We start from the raw sequence: 18,529 nt of genomic DNA, 5'->3' as shown, positions 1-18,529 counted from the left end.
TGTCCTGCAGATGTCTGGATAGTCAGATCTCTCTCCATGGTGCAGCCAAAGCGCTGCTGATGGTGTTAAACTCCCTGGACATGGGAGGAGGCACAGGTATCTCCTACCAGTGATGCTGTACCCACTTTATGTCCAGCATGAGGACACAGATGGTGACAGAGTTTGCCACAGATGAGCAAGAGCAGTGTCCCTGCAGCTGGGAGGGACAGACTGGGATCCTTGGAGGGCAGACAAGGGAGGGAGAAGGGCAGCGCTGGGGTAGGAGGGCAGTACCAAAGCCACGCAGACACCCAGGTCATTCAGTGATACCACCAAAGAGCCCCTCCTCCACCATCTCCTGGTCAGCCAGGTTGTGGAGAACATCTCCCAGTGCAAAGGTTCCCACCATTGCTGAGAGACCAGCATGCACACCAGTGCCTAGGGCAAGTCAACAGCAAAGAGGCTGAGGGAAGAAAGAAGTGAACATAGACAAACGGAGGCCACAAAAGGCCGCTCTGTCTTCCTCCACCACTCAGGCCCAGGCTCATCTTGGTTGGATATGAGCAAGATGAGGAGGTCAGGGTGGCAGAAGTAATTACTTCACAGAGCAACCAAGGTGCACAGGGCCTTCCTCTGGTTTGTCCCAAGCCTCAGGAAGACCCTCTTAGATTTAGGATTCACCAGCCGCAGCAGTTATACAAGGACAGACATGGTGCAGGGACATACTCCTACCCAGCACGGGCAGCGTGGCTGCAGGAAACCTCTGCCTCTTCCAGCACCCTCTCACATGCAGGCAAAACACGTAGTGGTGCATATATGTGGTGCCAAATGATGAGCTCATTGTGCATGCAGGAGCAGAGGTTTCTGTGACCGGATCTTCCCCATGATGCAGCACAGAGGTATGAGTCATCTGGGCCATCTGAGTGCCTTGAAGTGCCATGATTGCTCTAAAAATATTTTACACAAAGATATCCTTTTGATCCCAGGTGTTTTGAACTCTTTGCATATCTGTGAAAATAGGAGAGCCTATTAAAGGTTGGAGCACTGCAAAAATCAGCAACAGTGGTGATGGCAAACAGTCATTATTGTGTGTTTCAGCAGGAAGAAACAGGAACAGCAGCACAGACTGATAGCCGCCACTCTTTTGGGCCACATAGACAATTTCATCATTAACCCCTTGTCTTCCTCTCTCAGTCTGTGGGCACCACCCTGGTGTTCTGAGTCGTTAATACTGCAGTAAAGAGAAACTTTACTCCCTGAGAAACACCCACGGGGTGAGAGGCGGGATTACAGCTGGGCAGCGGTTGGGGTCAGGGTTATGGACACAGTAAGGGTTGGAAAAAGGGGCAGGATGAGGAGAAGGGTCGGGTAAGAGTTGGGTGGGGGTCATGGCTACAGCTGGAAGCAGGGACAGGGTCACGATCACAGTCTGGAGTTGGGCCAAGGCCAGAGAAGAAGAGATAGGGTTAGGAGTGGGGTTAGAGAGGGTTAAAACCAGGGGTAAGAGGGGGGTTAGGCTTAGAATCACGGTGAGATTCGGGGCTGGGGTCAGGGAAGGAGATAGTACAGGGTTAGAGGTGGGAGAGAGTCAGGGTTTAGGGTCAGGGTCAGGCCAGGGTGAGGGGTGTGGAGAGGGCCAGGGTCACAGCCCACGCTAGGGTCCAGGTCGGGATCAGGGGCCGGGTTTGGGGGCGGGGGGGGGGCGACGCGGCGGCTAGGGGCCCCTCCCCGCCGCGGCCAGCCCCGCGCAGGCGCACACAGCCCAACCTGGGCGGGGCGGGGGGGGGGGAGAGAGGAGGAGGGGGGAGAGGGAGAAAGAAGCCGCCACTCACCCCGCGTTGCCATGGAGACTCTGCACAGCGGGGGCGGAGCGCGAACCTCCTGGCCCCGCCCCGCGCAGCGAGCTCAGCGTCGTCACCACTAAGGGCCGCCGCACCACATGTGCTTACCCAGAACCCCAGTAGCGCGCCGTGATCGTATAGTGGTTAGTACTCTGCGTTGTGGCCGCAGCAACCTCGGTTCGAATCCGAGTCACGGCATCGTTCTGGCGGTACCACGGCAAGTGGGGTGGCGTGGTGTTTTCTTTTCCTTCGTCTCCCACGGCTTCATTAATCTTGATTTTTTTTCACGTCGCGACGATATTTGATATGTTTTTTCCCCCGGCTCCTGGCGGAGTACGGTGCTGCGGGACCGGGCCGTGCCCGCCCAGCCCGGGGACTCTGCAGGAGAGTGGGGGGATAAGTAACGGCGCAACAGGAAATTAAAATAAAATAAAATAAAAATAAAATAAATAAAATAAAATAAAATAATAGCGACGTTGGAGAAAAGTAAAGCCCACCTGCCGTGGTACCGCCGAGACGATGCCGTGACTCGGATTCGAACCGAGGTTGCTGCGGCCACAACGCAGAGTACTAACCACTATACGATCACGGCGCGCTACTGGGGCTCTATTTTACCATTTCGGCGCGGCGGCCCTTAGTTGTGACGCCGCTGCGCTCGCGGGGTGGGGCGGAGGTGCGGAGCCTGCTCTCCTGTTCTGCACTGGTAAGTGGGGCGCTGGGTTTGCTGCAGCACCTGGTGAGCATGCGAGCGGTGCTCAGGCTCTGTGCGTCCCACAGGTGTTTGCACGAGTAGCCCACGAGTGTTGCAGCGGGCTGAGGGAGCCTTGCACATGCGGGGACGTGTTTACACCAGCATTGCACAAGCCACTTTCAGGGTTTTATTCCTTGTCATCCACGCACTGACTTGTGCAAGCAAGTGCTGAGTGCCCTCATGCTACACCAACCCCAAATTTAGGCAGTTTTAGCAACAGGACTGGATAAAATCCACAGATAAAAGATAAAAAAGATTTAAAAAAAAAAAGATAAAAAAAGATTAAAAAAGATAAAAAAGATTTTATCCACTGGATGAAATCCTGTGCGCTGGGGAACTGGCACAGGGAGCATTTGCATATGGGCATGGTGTGGTGCGTGGACACCCCAAGCATCCCGTGGCATCATTAATCAGCAATCTCTGAACCGATTCCTGCTAATTCCTGGTGTTGGCACCCTCAGAGTGACATAATTTCACCACTCACTGCAAAAAAAAAAAAAAAAGCAGGGAGATACCAGCTGGGTGCACGCACGTTCCCACTGTTCCACATGAAAAAATGGTTTCCAACACATGCTGGCAGGCAACATTTTTGCTGGCTGCAGCCCCTGTCCATCCCATGCTGCTTAGTGGCCTGGTGACACAACTTTGCACCACCACAGCTTTGGAGGCCACGTGTGCCTAGCTCTTTTCCCGGGAAGCATTTCCTGGGGTGAAATATAGGTTAGATTTCTGCTTTTAATATCTTCCCTCAAGGCTCATTTTGCCTGGGGGTGAAAGTATCCTGGGCAACCTTTTTGGGGGGGGACAAGGTGCCCTGCATGGCTGCCCTGCTGGGCTCCCCTGCATGCCATTGTGGGTAGCTGGGCACCCAGGCATGAGCTCCGGGAGGAGCCAGGGCAGCCCTGGCCCTGCAGCACCCAGCCCAGCTCTTTGGACTGAGCTGTTAATCGGTAACCGGGGCGTGGAGCCAGGAGCTGTGCAGCCAGCAGGGCTGCAGGTGAGCATGGGGGGCCAGTGGGCGCCAGGGCAAATAGAGCGATGGGGCATGGGGAGGGCGCAAGGCCATGGGGGGCATGAGGGCATGGGGCACGGGGCCTTGAGGGCATGGGGCATGAGGCCATGGGAGGTGTGAGGTCATGGGGTGCAGGGGTGCAGTGGGAAGGGCAGAGAGGCATGCAGCCACGCTACACCATGAGGCCATGGGGGTCCATGGGGGACAGGAGGGCGTGGGGGGGCACGGCATGGCATGAGGACACAGAGCGCGATGGGGTGAGGGGCTATGTGTGGGGTGCCCACCTGCTTCCCCACTGATTGGCTGCCTGTCTATGTGGCCCCACGCCTGAAGGGGAGGGCAGCCAGTGAGGCTTCACCAAAACAAAAGATGGATGAGCCATGGGGGGGTGGTTGGTGCTGGGGGGGGTCATGGTGGTGGCATCAGCCATGGGATCCTGGAGGGCACTGAGCCTGGGAGGAATGGGGATAGCCAGGAGCCCTGGGTGGGTCCCAGAGCCCTGGGAGGTCCTGGAGGTGTCCCTGAGCCCGGGGGGTGCTGGACGGGTTACTGGAGCCCAGAAGGGTCCTGCGGGGGTGTCCCTGAAACGGTGGTGGGCCTGGGGATGGGTGGTCCTCCTGATCCCTGCCAGGGTCCTGATGAGGTGTCCCTGAGCCCCAGGGGGCACCGGGGGTGCCGGAGGCCCTGGAGGAGGTCTGGGGCCCTGGGTTCCTACCATGGCCCTAGGTCCTGCTCTGCTGCTGAGGAGCATCAAGCCCACACCAGCCCCATTCTGGGGGCCAGCACACCTCAGTGCTCCCCCTTGGTGGCTCCACTGGTCCACGGAGCCCACCATCACCTTCAGCTGCCATGAGGTCCCATGTTGAAGGGGATGTTCTCCAAAACTCCTCACTTCCACTCATTTCATTTGGGGCTGGGTCGCTCCCTTCAGTGGACCCTAATTCTTACACTGCAGGAAGTAGGCAATGACCCTGCTGTCTCCACCTTCTCCATGCAGATACGATTCTCCTCCAAAGCAAGGACAACTCCTTTACTCCCTCTGGCCTCACACAGAAGCGCTCCTACTGTCAATTGCTGCCTCATCTGCGACTTCTCTGCTCTTCCCTCATCCTTCTCCAGGTAGAGGAACTGGGAGGATGCCCAAATGGGATGCTCCAAGGGTTCCTGCCCTGGCATAACACTGGTTCTTATGGCTTTGCTGGACCAATTCTCCCAGTATGATCCTCCTTTAGGACCAGTCCCCATGCAAACTACCACTTATTCCTACCCATTGCTCCTGCACTGTACTAGTTATCAATACGAAAGGGCCTTCTTCCTTATCTTACTCGGTTGCACCAAGAGCTCTTGAAGAGGGATGCAGCCAGATTTATTTTTTGCAAAATCCCGCTTGCAAGGGGGCTCATAGAGGCCGGTGGCCACTGCCATGAACTTGGAGGAGGAGTAGCAGCTCTCCCTGCTGCATCTAATCCTCTCCTGTAATTCCTTGGAAGCATGGAAGAGCAAAGACCTTCCCAGAGTTACAGGAGAACAAGGAAGTCAGCACACCAGCCCCACAGCTTGAGGATCCCATGGGATGGTCCCTTGATGTGCTGGTGCAGGAACTGCTCTGAATCCCTACTGCAAAGGGCATTCTCCTCTCGGGGACGCAAAATTGAAAATCAGGGTTGGACATTAATCCTTCCCAGAGCTGATCTCTTCTTTCTCTCCCCAGCCAGTGTTGGTCCCTTGCAGTGCTGTTTCTCCAATGCATTGAAGCTGCGGCACTTCTGGAGATGGAAGAAAACCAGATAACCCTGGACAACCTTGAGAAGGGTGCAGATAACCCAGCTTTCACCTCTGTGGTAAGTCCCTCCTTCCCCTCCCGTTGGGGTACAGGAGCTGCTCAAGGGGCTCCAGCTAATGATGGTTTTCCAGGGGGAGGAGAGACTCTGTGAGGAATGTGATGATCCATGTGGTGAGAGCAAAGAGGAGAGGAGAGGAGAATGCAAAGGGAGATTCTCCTCCTACTGCAGGTAGGATAACCCCTGGAAATGCGTGTATGTAGGGTATTTCCAGTGGTCATAGCAAGTCTGCAATCCTTGGGCCAGTGGTTCTCCTGGAGCCAAACCTGATTGGGGAGCAGAGTAGGGTCATATTGACCACATAGAGGGGACAGTGCCTGATGGCTCCATATGGCTTCGTAGGGTGGCAGTGGCAGGTCTCTGTCCCCATAGCAGCCACGCAGAGCAAGCCTCGACTCATGGTGCCTGGGGTGTTGGGGGAGTGTGGTGGGGTCTCCCCTGCCATAATGGGCTAGTTCACTCCTCCTGGGAGCAGGCAGCAGAGCTGCTAGAGGCCACAGCATACCTGTACCACAGTGCTGCTGCCACAGGTGCCCTCCTGGGAGGCATGGTCATGGCCTGACTGTTGAGTTGGGTTGGGTTGAACTTCAGGATCTATCATCTGTGCCTCTCACGTCTCTGGCATGTGACTCTTCCCAGGAAGGCCCTGCAGCCGGCATCCAAGGCAAAATGCTTCTGCAAGGCTCATGCCAAGGTGTTGAGAAGGGTCGTCCTGGGGCTCCTTGGAGTAGGTGAGGAATTGAGCACTGAGACCCCATCTCCACAGCCCTTTGGCTGGCCATGACCCCATCCTTCCACGCACTGGGCATGGCCACCCATGTGGAGGTTGTATCTGCTCTCACCAGCCCCACTGCCTGCCCCCTCCTCACCCCACCACTCCTGTCCATGAAGGCTACTTGCACCTCACTGTCCTCCTCCCCTTTCTCCACCTACCCGAAGGGTTTTCTGTGCCTCTTCTGCTTGTTCCATGTGCCTCCAGACAGCTGAGGTGCTGTCACCAGTGAGCCTGGCTGCTGGGGTGGTGCTCCCTAAGTCCTCCACATGCACAGATGGGAACGTCAAGGGTGGCCAGGGAAGGCCATTTGGAGGAAATGAACCTCATCGTTGACCCCAGTTAGTGTTACGAATCTGTGATCCTACGGCCCTGATGTTTCTGACCCCCACTGTGCCTTCTCCAGCCTACCTGTGCTATTTTATTGCGGCCTGTTGGCTCAACTTCCAGCGAGCCCTTGCCTTGGTTGTCATGACTGCTGTGGTTGTTTTCTTCATCTGCTGGAGCCTCTTCAAGAAGCATTGTGGGGCAAAGGTACTGCTGCTCTTCAGCCCTGTTTGGAAATGCTTCCAAAAGTCCTGGCCGTGGCTGAAATGGTGAGTCAGGAAAAGGCAGGGCCAGATCCCTCCCAGCACTCGAGTCCCCTCTCCCATGGCTGCCCTGCCAGCATGACCAGCTGGTGGCATTGGGTACATGCCCTAGTGCTGTGCAGGCACCTCATGAATAATGAGGCATGGCCCAGCCTGGGGACTGCTTAAAAGCCATGTCAGAAACATCTTGCTACTCTACCTCAGTAGCATGATGGCTATTCACACCCCTCATTTGTGTCCAAGCCCCAGGTTTCTTCAATGCATGGACCTTAACAGTGGCATCTCCCATGCAATAGCTCCTGCCCTTCGTGAGCCGCTCTCCCCATGGGGACATCCTCTCTGTGACAGCCTGGGATTTCCTTTGCAGGCTGCTGTGGGTGGCCCTCCTGGCAGGCCTGATCGTGTGGCTGGCTTTGGACACCTCCAGAAATCCGGAGCAGCTCATCTCATTAGCTGGCTTCTGCTTTTTGGTGCTGTTCCTGTTTGCCTGCTCCAAGCACCATAGTGCCGTACGTGTTTCAGGTGTGGCTTGGCCATTGGTCCCCTTGCAGGAGGTGGCCACCCAGCACTGGGGAACAAATGCTTCCTTCCCACTTCCATCCCCTGACGGCCCATTGCTGCAGCTCCCTGGAGGAAGCAGAAGCCCAGCAGGGCTCCTGGGCAGAGCTGGGCACAGCCTGGGGAGCCGAGCTGGTCGGGTGGATGAAGCCTCAAAGCCACCTCACTGCTCTCCTTCCCACTGCCCAACCCAGGTCTCCCCCACAGTGCCTCCATCCTGTTTTCCACCATGTCCCTCATAGTGGGTCAGACATAGAGACCCAGCACCAGACCCAAGCCTGAGCGTCAGGTGCCTGTGGGTGGAGGGTGGGCCTGAGCTTCAGGTGCCATGGATGACTCAGGCAGAAGTAACTGAAGTCCCAGTGGCTTCCAACCCAACCTGCTTCAATGTTTTGGGCAATCCCTCCATCTGCCTCCTCCAAAGGGTTAACAAACAGGAAGTTTTAATCTAGCGGGTCTGTACTACCAGTCAAACAAGTCTCTGTGCTCATCTCCTCCTGGGTAAGCCTAGCAGGTTATGTTCCACCAGCCAGTTCCCAAGTCCCAGCAACTCATCTTCTTCCTCTATCACCAATCTATGCTTGTGGGTTTCTGTGACACTTCCTTTATTAGTATCCCTATGACCCTCACCCAGGGCACAGTGTAAAGATGTTTGCCATGTGCAGCTGTTGAAGGGGCGGGAAGCCAGAGAGGGGAGTCTGTAGGCTTTGCTAACATCTCAGTCTCTATTCTGCTTTTGGTCCCCAGGTGTCCTGGAGAGCCGTTTTCTGGGGTCTTGGCTTGGAGTTCTTATTTGGACTCTTCATCCTCCGAACAACCCCTGGTGTCCAAGCTTTCCAGTGGCTGGGTGACCAGATCCAGGTACTGCATCTGCTCACCCCATCCCGTGCTTGCGCCCTCAATGTAGCCCCGCCCCAGAATCAGCAAGAAGAGCAGAGGGTGGCACGGGGCAGAGAAGCTGCAGGGACTGCATGCTCACAAATATTTTTGTTTGGGACTGGAGAAAAGCCAGATCTTTCCTGGTTTTTCTGCAGCAGCCCAGACCCTTCGATGAAGTCTCCCTTGCAGGCTGGAGCAGTGCCCTGTGGCTTGGACACAGCCCACCAGTGTCCCCAGCTTAGGTTTCAGAGGGTCATTCTCTGGGCGGGTAGTGAAGTGAGCTGTGGGACTGGGAGTAGAGACCCCTGCTAGGTAGAAGTGAGATGTCAAGGAAAGAGCTAATGGAGATCTCCATCCTACCATGTAACTTCTCCACTTGCAGTTCTTCCTGGGCTACACCACAGCTGGCTCCAGCTTTGTGTTTGGGAACATGCTCATTGAAGAAGTCTTTGCCTTTCAGGTCGGCTTGGGGAATGGGGTATGGGGAGGGAGAGGCAGAGCCTGGTTTTCTTCCGGGCTGGCTGCCTTGCTGGGTCCTGGAGACCATGGAGCTAAATGCAGCCAGGTTTGCTGCAGTAGAGCTCAACTGGCTCAAGGATGGGTCTCCCTCAGCTTTGTATCCACCTGTGGACATCCTCAGTGCCATGGAGGATTTGCACTGGTCCCTGTCCCTCCTGCCAGCCTAGCCCAGTGTTGTGGTATCCCAATAGCATGGGCTGGCTATGCAATACCACACCATGGCTCATGGGACAGAGGGGCTTGGTCCCCAACTGTACTTACATGTGTTGCTCAGCTCTCCTTTAACCCATGCCCTGGTGCCTTGCCTGCAGACTCTGCCCATTGTTGTGTTCTTCAGTTGTGTGATGTCCATCCTCTACTACCTCGGCATCATGCAGTGGCTCATTGTCAAGGTAGGGCCTCACACCTGGCTCTGGGATGGTGGTGGAAAGGAGAAGAACCTGGTGGGTTCTCTGACTGCTATGATCAGCTGAGGGATGTCCCAGGAAAATTGGCATAGCACTAATTTGGGGTGATTTGTCCTGCTTAAAAGAATAGACAAAAAGCCCCTCTTTCTCATATGTCCTCCTGAGAAAGCCCAGCCCTGGAGTTGATGTTGCTACCTGGTCTGTGGGTGCTTCCCAAGACCACCTCTGTGCAGCTTGAGGGCCAAACAGTGTCCTGCTTCATGGGGAGGGTGGCAGGGTGCCAGGAGTCTTTGTGAACATGGTGGCCTCATCTTTCCCCAGATCTCCTGGCTGCTTCAGGTCTCGATGGGTACCACTCCCACTGAGACCCTGAGTGTGGCAGGGAACATTTTCGTGGGACAGGTAAGGTCCTGAGCAGAAGATCCAGCTCCTCAGCCCTTGCAGCTGAGCTTGCCCTGGAGGAAGGGTCTTGTCCTCCTTTCTCAGGAGACCTGCAGCCCTGCATGGCCCTGCCTCAAGGACAACAGGGTTTTCTCTCTTGCAGACTGAAGCCCCACTGCTTATCCGTCCATACCTTGCAGACATGACCCAGTCAGAAATCCACGCTGTGATGACTGGTGGCTTTTCCACCATTGCAGGCAGTGTGATGGGTGCCTATATATCCTTTGGGGTGAGTGCACAAGCAGATCTATGCCACGTGCTCCCTGCTATTGGGTCCTGACATGCAAGACCTGCCCTGGACTTGTGGGTATGAGAAGACCCCTGGCAGGTACCCCATGGTCCCTTTCCATAAGCAGGATGAGGGCAGGGTGCCTCCATGTCCAGGCCTCACCTACTGGCCTGGCCAAAACCCCAGAGCCCTGCCAGGTAGAAGGCACTGCCATGGGACCCTCACTGCAAGTCCTTGCACAGCAAGCAGGGCAAATCTCACTGAATCACAGGATAATTAAGTCTGGAAGGACGCTCTGGGGGTCTCTGATCCACCCTCCTGCCCAAATGAGGTGATGGCAAAGCCCAAGGGGATGCCCAGGCCCTTGTCCGGGTTGGTGGTGAACATCCCCATGGATGGAGATCTCCCCCCCACCTCTCTGGTCCACCCCACAAGGTGCTTCAGTCATGGGGAACCATTTTTTCCTTATATCCAACTGGAATTTCCCTGACTGAAACTGTGCCATTGCTTCTCACCCTTTCACTGGGCACCTCTGAGCAGTGTCTCCCCTCCAACCCCCTTCTAAGTAGCTTGGAACAGCAACTACAACCCCCACCAGCCCTCTTTTCTCCCAGCCAAACAAGCCCTGCTCCTCCAGCATTGCCTTGGTGGTCCTGTGCCCCGAGCCCCCCTTGGGGATGCCTCTCCAGTTCATCAGTGTCTCAGCCCTGGACACGGTGTCCAGACACAGCCTCATCAGTGTTCTGTAACCTTCTCCTCGACCTGCTGGCTGAGGTCCTGCTATTTAAACATTAATTAGTCTCCTTAAACAGGGAGCTGAGGGTGAAAGGTCAGAGAAATGAGACGCTGCCACTCAGTGGGCAGGGAAGGGGTGAGGCTGGGAGCTTGGCTCTTCGTCAGCGGGTAGAAGTTCGCAATATTGCACAACCTATTGCTCTGATACTGAAAAAAAGGGACAAGGAAGGGACAAGGATCATCATGATTAGGTCAAACAGTAGGACAGATAAACATCTCCAAAGCCATGATTGCTGCAGCTCCAGCAATGCCTCCATCCAGGCAAGCTGCCTGATGGCCCTGGGAAAAAGATAGATATTTTTCCCATCCTGAGCAAACGGAGAACCCTGAATTGCTCCACGCATCACTGGCAGATGCCAGCCATGTGCTGGGGTGCCCTGGGGTGGCACACCATGGGGCACAGCCTTGAATGGCGGTGCCTAAGCCCATGGTCTGTGCATTGCAGATAGATGCGGCATCACTGATTGCAGCCTCTGTGATGGCTGCACCCTGTGCCCTCGCCATGTCCAAACTTGTCTACCCTGAAGTGGAAGAGTCGAAGTTCAAGGGCAAAGCAAGCATCCGCCTCTCCAGTGGGTGAGTGTGAGGAGAGGGATGGTGGAGGGGGGTTGCAAGCATCCTGCCAGTGCGGGGAAGCTGTGGGGGAAATTTGGGAGCACAAGTGGACATTGCGGGTGGCCCAAGGTTGGGAGAACCTGTGGTGTGCAACATCCATGGAGTGAGAGCTAACCTTGCCCAGGGGATGCCTGGCCACACCATTGGGGTCTAATTCCACGCAGGGAAGAGCAGAACATCCTGGAAGCAGCGAGCAATGGAGCTGCCACCTCCGTGGGGCTCGTGGCCAACATTGCAGCCAATCTTATTGCCTTCTTGGCGGTACTGGAGTTCATCAATGCTGCTCTGCGCTGGTTCGGGGAGATGGTAGACATCGAGGGGCTCTCCTTCCAGGTATCCCCAAGGGCAGCCCCATGGTCTGAGCTGCCAGATCCTGCATCCCCCACCCATTCCCACCTTTGCCCACCACCTCAGTAGGCTGCCGAGACCCTTGCTGGATGTTTGGCAAATGCTGGCAGCAGGTGTCCAAGCCAGGGGCTACACAGATGGTCAGCTCTGAGTTGCTCCCTTCTGGAATGCTTTTCCCAGGTGATCTGCTCCTACGTTCTCATGCCTGTGGCCTTTCTCATGGGGGCAGATTGGGCAGACTCACCACTGGTGGCTGAGCTCTTGGGGATCAAGATCTTCCTGAATGAGTTTGTGGCGTACCAGCAGCTGGCCACATACAAGAAGAACCGTCTGTTGGGCCTGGAGGAGTGGGACGGGAGCCGGAAGCAGTGGATATCTGTAAGGGACACCTGCCACCCTGCTGGGCACAGAGCAGGGATGGAGCCAGCCAAAATGGAGCATGGGACCTGGCCAGGCAGATGGGTGGTGGGCAGGCAGGGGGATGATGGTGTTGGGAGCGGGATGGCACCTACGGCCAACTAGACTTGAATGTTCACTAACTGCTGGGTACAGGGTCATCCTGAAGGAGTCAGTGAAGCACTTTCCCATTTATCCTGCTCCTTGGTGGGGCAGATCATGGTGCTACAGGGCTCCCTGTCCCCCCAGCCCACCCTCTCCCAGGGGCAGGCTGCCTACCACCTGCATCCTTGCTCCCAAAAATAGCTGAAGGAGAAAGGACTGGGGTGGGGAACTTATCTCCATCATGTCTGGCTGCGCTGGGAGCTACAACATGGTGCTCAGCTCTGGGTGCTTGGGGGCTGCTTCCTGGGTGGAGGTGACCGTCCCATGCCACTGTGCCCTCCAGGAGCGAGCTGAGACCATCGCCACCTTTGCACTCTGCGGATTCGCCAACCTCAGCTCCATTGGGATCATGCTGGGAGGCCTGGGTGAGTGTGACCCGCATCCTGGATGCCTGGGCACAATGCAGGGGGATCCTGGCCTCAGAGAGCAAGGGCTCAGCTGGGGCAGGAGGAATTTGCTGCCCTCAAGTCTCCATGTTTGGTCTCTGCCAGCACACAGATAAGAAACAGGATTTGCCTGAGGTGATAAGAGATTATTTTTGCACTGTACCCATGGGCAAGAGCACGTGTATGTCCCACAAGCCCAGGTGACACCCAACCATTGAGCAAAGAGCACAGACTCCAGTGCTGAGAGCGCTGAGGGCTCTGGTTGATCACCCAAGGGTGCAGGGTGGGCACAGCGCTCTGCCAGCACCCACCGCTACCAGTACAGGCATACAGCATGCTGGGTACTGGCTGGGATCACCATGTCCCCCAGACACCAGGGGTTGGGGTGGGCAGGGCACTATGTGGCGGAGTCAGCTGGGGACCTGGGACACGTCCCTGTCTGTCGCCAGCCCAGGGCAGAGCTGGAGCAAGGATCTGACTCGCCCGTCTCTGCTTTGCCCCCGCAGCCTCCATGGTACCCCAGCGCAAGGGTGACTTAGCCTCAATCGTTCTGCGAGCCCTGCTCACTGGCATCTGTGTCTCCATGCTCAATGCCTGCCTGGCAGGTAGGTCCCTGCCCACAACCAGCTGGGCCAAAAGAACTAGGGAGTGAGAGGCAGAGGGCTGAAGACCCCTATAAATGCAGGTGCAGGGATAGGGACTGCTGGCCTGTCCTCCCCATGGCTCCGCCAGGGCCTCCAAATCCTCTGCTCTCCCCTCATGGCTTTGCCAGGGGCTGCCCAAGCCCAATAGCTTTGCTGGGGCGCCTCATCCTCATCTGGGTTGGGATGGGAACATTTCAAGGGCAGCTTTTGGGGCACTGCAAGGAGTTCCCTGGGGTCACTGCTGCAGCTGTCTTGGGGGTGAGGTGGGACAGTGCATGGGACCTGCAAGCACAGTCCCAGGCACAGGATTTGCAAGAAGCATAGTTGGGGTATGGGATTTGTGAGCAGGGTTGGGGTACAGGATTTGCAAGCATGCTCAGGGTATGGGATTTGCATGCACGGTCCCTCAAGAGCCCCAACCAGGAAACCTTGTCACCCAGGTCTCCTTCATGTGCCAACGGAGGTGGGCAACTGTGTGACTTTCCTCAGCACCGCCAACTTCAGCTCTACCAGCTACACCATGTACACGTGCTGCAAGCAGCTCTTTGCCAGGTGGGTGTGAAAGGTCCCAGAACCATATGGTCCGGCCTTGGAACCCAGATGGTGGGGCAGCAGCTTGTCCTGACTGTGCTTCTCTCCTTCCAGCGTGGTGCTTGAGAATGGGACGCTCTCCTTCACAGGAGCCTGGGCTGGCCTGGCGGAGAGCGTGCTGTGCCTGACACAGTGCTGCGGGCACTACAACCACACGTCCTGTGCGGGGACAACCTAGAAACTTGCTGGTAGCTGCCTGCTCCAGGGGCAAGGGCCTGGGAGCACCACAGTCTACAAGGCCTAGCCCCAAAGGTAGGAAAAACCCCAGAAGAGATCTGTGCATTAGGTCGTCTCTGCTCCAGTGATGATGGACAGCTGCATGCACCTTGCAACCAGCACCCTTAGGTGCTGGCCCCATGGACACAAAGGAACTGCTCCCAAATAAATAACGGAAATGCCCATGCGCTTGCCCTCACCCCTGCTCTGACTCCTGACTGTGGCTGTCCCACATGGCACAAGGTGTTTTGCTCAGGCTGTACCCTGCAACCGCAGCTGCCATAGCCAGTATTTGCTGCAGACCTCACAAGCTGAGCCTCTGACAGGTGCCAGCTTTAGGGTCCGGTCCCAGCAACCCTCTCCTCCCCCACGGGGTGTGGATGGCGGTAAAGCCATTACTTGAAGATGTTTCCTTCCCCCGAACACAAAGCTGCCCTGTCCTGCTGTACTTGGGTGCATCTTTTCCACAGGGACCACACTTCCTTCTCACTTTATTGCACTCAAAAGCACCCATTCACCAATGCAGCCACATTATGTACATTGTTATTTTACAATGACCCAGCAACAAACCACGACTCCAGAGCATGCCACACTCCCAGCTCAGTCCCTTCCCTCCTCCACCAGGCTGTACTAAGCCACCATTTTGGACACCACCATGCAGGGTGGCATTCCTGGCACCCAGCACCCTCCTCCAAAGCCCTAGGGAAGGTGATGCTCTACAGCAAGACCAAGCAGGCAGCACTGCGGCTGTTCGCAAGACTTGCTGCCCACTACCATGCTCTGCCAGCTGCTGCATGCCTGAGCAAGCTGACAGGCACAAGGGAGGCTTGATGCAACACAGGATGCACAAGCACCACTGCCTGTCTGTCACTGCCTCCCACTGCGGGACAGTGGGATCTAGAGTGGGTGCCACTAGCTGCCACTAGGGTACATGGGCCAAGCAGGGATGATGCTAAGGAAGCATGACCAGGTCATGCTATAGGGCTGGGGCAGGGCATATGGGGTCTGCGTATGGCAGGTGGACAAGGAGGGCTAAGTCCTGTGGGCTGGACGTCCACATGTGCCAAAGCAGTGCCCAGCGTGGATCAGAGGTCTCCCCTTTGCCCCGCTCCCAGGTGCCCCAAGTGAGGTAGAGCAACCTTACCATACCTATAGCAGCACCACCCCCCTCAGCATCTACCCAGCAAGGGGGTGGGAGGCTCACCCCGGGGTGCAGAGGAGGCCAGGGGCGCAAAATCTCATCCCTGTGCAGCTGCCGGTCACGGGACTGGCCTGCACCCCAGAGCTCCATGCAATAGCAGCAGGAACCCTGCAGCTCACTGCTAAACCCCTCTGCAGCAAAACTTTTTAAGTCATGGTGTTCCAGGACAAATGAGACCACCTGGGCGCTGTTGGGGTTCACATACTTGTCACAGAGCACTGGTGGGGCTTGGTGTGGTCACTTTATAGAGGACACAAAGAGGGAGATGAGGTGCTGGGAGCCAGGAGGGCAGCCTGCACTCCCAGTTTCCTCGGGGGAGCCAGGCAGGGGCAGCATGGTGCCTGCAAAGCCTGAGGGAACAGGTCTGATGGCCCCTGCCTTAAGGAAGGCAAATGGAGAGATTCAAGAGAGGAAAGCCGAGCACATAGCCCCACAGGCTCTACCACCAGTAGCAGCTCTTGTAAAGAGATACTGGCAAGGAGGTCCGCACTGCCCATGGCTCACAGCCCCCCCATGACCCCAGCTGAGCCACTCACACTAGCACACACCACACAACTCAAAGCGCTGCAGGCCAGGGTGGGAGCCTAAGGGAGGAGAGAGGTGGCAGCGGCCACTGCCAGGGTCTCCCCTTCCCAGCCTGGTCACATGCTGCCCCCGAGCTGCTCGGGCTGGGGTCTGAAGCTTGGGGTCCCAGCCATGGTGGCTCCGGCTAGCGTAGGCGGCCAGACCTGCCGCTCTCTCCTGCCCCAGGTTTGGAGGCTGCCAGGGCCTCCCCTGTTTCTGCAGCTCTCCGGGAGCTCTTGGGGCTCAAGGCAGCCTTGCGGATACCCTGGGGACTTGCGAGCCCCTTCTTCTGGAGCTGTGGGCTAGACTGGGCAGATTTCCTACCCATGGAGGGGCTCTTGGATCCCTTGGGCTTGGCTGGCTCCAGTGTCTTCAGGCCCAGGATGCTGCAGTAATGGTTACACTGGTGAGCGGCCACAAATTGCTCCAGCAGGGAGGGGAAGCAGCTTTCCTTCAGCCCCTGGTACCTGCCAACACAGCCATCCTCAGCCCCTGCTTCACACCAGGAGATATCCCACCAGAGCTGGGGACAGAGCCCAGCCATGCTCACCACCATGGCCCTTCACCATGTGCACAGTGGAGCTGGGGACAGCTGGGGCCACCCTGTGCCAGCAGCTTGGGGTCACTCACCCTTTCAGGTTGGTAGCAATCCGCACATTGGTCATCTTCCAGCCCACTCCTGCAATGAAAGGGAGGACAACCAGTCTCTGCCCAGAGAAGGGCAGGCACCAGCACCAAGGGCAGGTCATCGCCCTGGGCTCGATGGCATGTGGGGAAAGAGGCAGGAGGGCAAGGCTGGGGCTTTTCCTCCTCCTTTCACAGGCCAGAGGGAATCAGATGGGATTCCCTTTACCTTTACCCTTCCCTTTACCTTCCATGTCAGTCACAAGGATGTTTCCATTTGTCCACTGGTAGACCCAATGCTGGAAGGTGCAGCATTTGAGCACAATCTCTGAGGTGCCTCGTGCCACCAAGCTACCGTCTCTCTCAGTGACGCAGTACTGCTCACAGGGCCCGCCCAGATCCTCCTCCATTGTGGCGTAAGGGATGTTGTTGGCCGGTCGGTAAATCAGGTACAGAGGAATTATCCTGTGTGGGAGCACACACATGGTGTCAGCACCATCTGGTGAGTTCTCCCACCACAGCAAGTGGAGATTCACACTGCGGTCTTCCAGCCTGGCTTTTTTGCCTTCTGCCGCGATATCCCTTCCATTTGAGGGTGAGGCAAGAGCACGCTGCCCTTCAGGATGCCCCCAGCACCCACAGGGAACCCTCCCCCAGGATGCTCCACTGGGATGTCAAGCTAGCAGAGCTGCAGCACCTTACTTACTCAGGCACTGCTCCAAAATCAGGGACAGCTCGTGCCTCAGCAGCAAAGATCTTGCAGTACTCACGGCTGGAGTTCTGGATTTTACATTCCTGGAGATGCAAACAGAAGAGTCAGGGACCTGTCCCATCTTGCACCAATGTCTCTCTGGGATCCCCCACCTGGCCAGGCACCCCCTGGACCACTGCCAGTTGCTTCCCTGTCCTGGTGGTCAAAGGACAAGTAACGGGAAAGCTCTAAGCAGCTCTGTGTTGCTCAGAGAGAAGAGCTGAAGCCAAGAATAACAATACCATCGCCAGCCTGCTGGAACATGACTCGACCCCTCCAAAGAATTCAAAAAGTGGAAGAAAATAAAGGAAGTGGGCACAGAGCTGGGGACCGTGGCACAGACAGATGGGGAAGGTGTGGGGGAGACAGGCAGAGGGTGCCCCATAAGGATGCTCACCTGGATGGTGATATCATAGTTCTTCTCAATGAGACTGTTCTCATTCTTGGTCCCAAAGACAATGAAATTGTGCACTTTGATGACACAGGTGTGGCCAGACTCAAAGATGGGCTCCAGGCCGTAGATAGCTCTGGCACGGCAGGCTTTGCGCAGGAAGCCGGCACCCACTTCCACGTCCTCGCTCACCACGCGCCCAAAGAGCTTATCCCCCCAGTAGCCTGCATCAGCCAAACCCTTCGCGAACACCATGGGCGTCATCTCGATCTCCTCTCCAACTGGCAGAGGGAAGAGCTGGTGAAGGGGGACAACGCAGGCACGTCCTGCCCCCGCCACAGAACTGCCTGCCCCCTGCACAGCAAGGGGCAGCAGTTGTGGCTCGTCAGCACGTGGCCCTTACCTTCGATCTCTTCCCGCAAGATAAATCCTGACAGCACTAGAGGAGACAGAAAGCAAAGAGGTGTTAAAGTCTTGTCAGGATCCCACCCTGCCCCATGCACTTCCACAGCAAGGGATGGCAAGAAGGATGGTGTGAATTACTCATAAACTAGCACATGGAGGCAGATGTACCTTGCAGAGGTGGTGTTATGTGGTGTGCAAGGCTCCCCCTTCACAGCCTGGCACCAAGCCCTCTCTACAGTTCACCATGCCACCCCACAGCACACCCAGACAGCTAGCTGGGAGAGCTGCCAGGCTGCTGAGGGCTCCTCACCTTCTGGGCTGAGCAGAAAATCAGTGGAGTCAGTGCCGTACTCGTTGCTGATCACACACCGGTAGACCCCGCAGTCCTTCTGGGATGCCTGCACAACAGCCAAGGCTGCCTGGCCCTCGTCACCAGCGCTGGAAGAAACCAGAGCATGGCCTCAGCCCCATGTGATGGGGGCATATGGGAGCCCTGTCACAGGCACTGTGGGTGGGCACTGTGCTGGCCTTAGAGGGCTGGAAGAGGGCTACAAAGAAAGCCAGCCCAAGGGCATCCCAGCTGCTCCCCTGGCACCTCATGGTGCCAGGAGTCCTGCC

General features: G+C 56.7%; 2 protein-coding genes and 2 non-coding genes across 4 annotated transcripts in view; 2 read left to right on the top strand and 2 right to left on the bottom strand.

Annotated features, from left to right (window-relative positions):
* Positions 1-1,946: 1,946 nt before the first annotated feature.
* Positions 1,947-2,018, top strand: TRNAH-GUG (transfer RNA histidin (anticodon GUG)). Its single transcript has one exon. It is a non-coding gene; the product is annotated as a tRNA-His (tRNA).
* A 322-nt stretch (positions 2,019-2,340) lies between these two features.
* Positions 2,341-2,412, bottom strand: TRNAH-GUG (transfer RNA histidin (anticodon GUG)). The gene has a single exon. It is a non-coding gene; the product is annotated as a tRNA-His (tRNA).
* Positions 2,413-5,355: 2,943 nt separating this feature from the next.
* On the top strand, positions 5,356-13,937 carry LOC104036753 (sodium/nucleoside cotransporter 1). The gene is made up of 17 exons (XM_009490461.1): positions 5,356-5,424; positions 5,498-5,595; positions 6,064-6,155; positions 6,603-6,792; positions 7,154-7,295; positions 8,092-8,205; positions 8,606-8,683; positions 9,054-9,134; positions 9,471-9,551; positions 9,694-9,819; positions 11,060-11,190; positions 11,394-11,562; positions 11,758-11,955; positions 12,422-12,503; positions 13,031-13,129; positions 13,609-13,720; positions 13,814-13,937. The coding sequence occupies exons 1-17, from the start codon at positions 5,356-5,358 to the stop codon at positions 13,935-13,937; spliced, it is 1,986 nt and encodes a 661-aa protein (XP_009488736.1).
* Positions 13,938-15,885: 1,948 nt separating this feature from the next.
* Positions 15,886-18,529, bottom strand: part of ALPK3 (alpha kinase 3) — a 31,171-nt gene continuing 28,527 nt past the window's right edge. Inside the window, exons 7-13 of the mRNA XM_075714400.1 lie at positions 18,222-18,349; positions 17,910-17,945; positions 17,513-17,787; positions 17,071-17,159; positions 16,612-16,829; positions 16,371-16,419; positions 15,886-16,207 (exon numbers count right to left, since the gene is read on the bottom strand). Of these exons, the coding sequence (XP_075570515.1) occupies positions 15,886-16,207; positions 16,371-16,419; positions 16,612-16,829; positions 17,071-17,159; positions 17,513-17,787; positions 17,910-17,945; positions 18,222-18,349 (1,117 nt within the window). The remainder of the gene's footprint in view (positions 16,208-16,370; positions 16,420-16,611; positions 16,830-17,070; positions 17,160-17,512; positions 17,788-17,909; positions 17,946-18,221; positions 18,350-18,529) is intronic.

This window comes from Pelecanus crispus, chromosome 7, assembly GCF_030463565.1.
Source record: "Pelecanus crispus isolate bPelCri1 chromosome 7, bPelCri1.pri, whole genome shotgun sequence".
NCBI lineage: Eukaryota > Metazoa > Chordata > Aves > Pelecaniformes > Pelecanidae > Pelecanus > Pelecanus crispus.
Note: the sequence above shows the minus strand (reverse complement) of the source record. Positions and strands in the feature narration are given on the sequence as shown.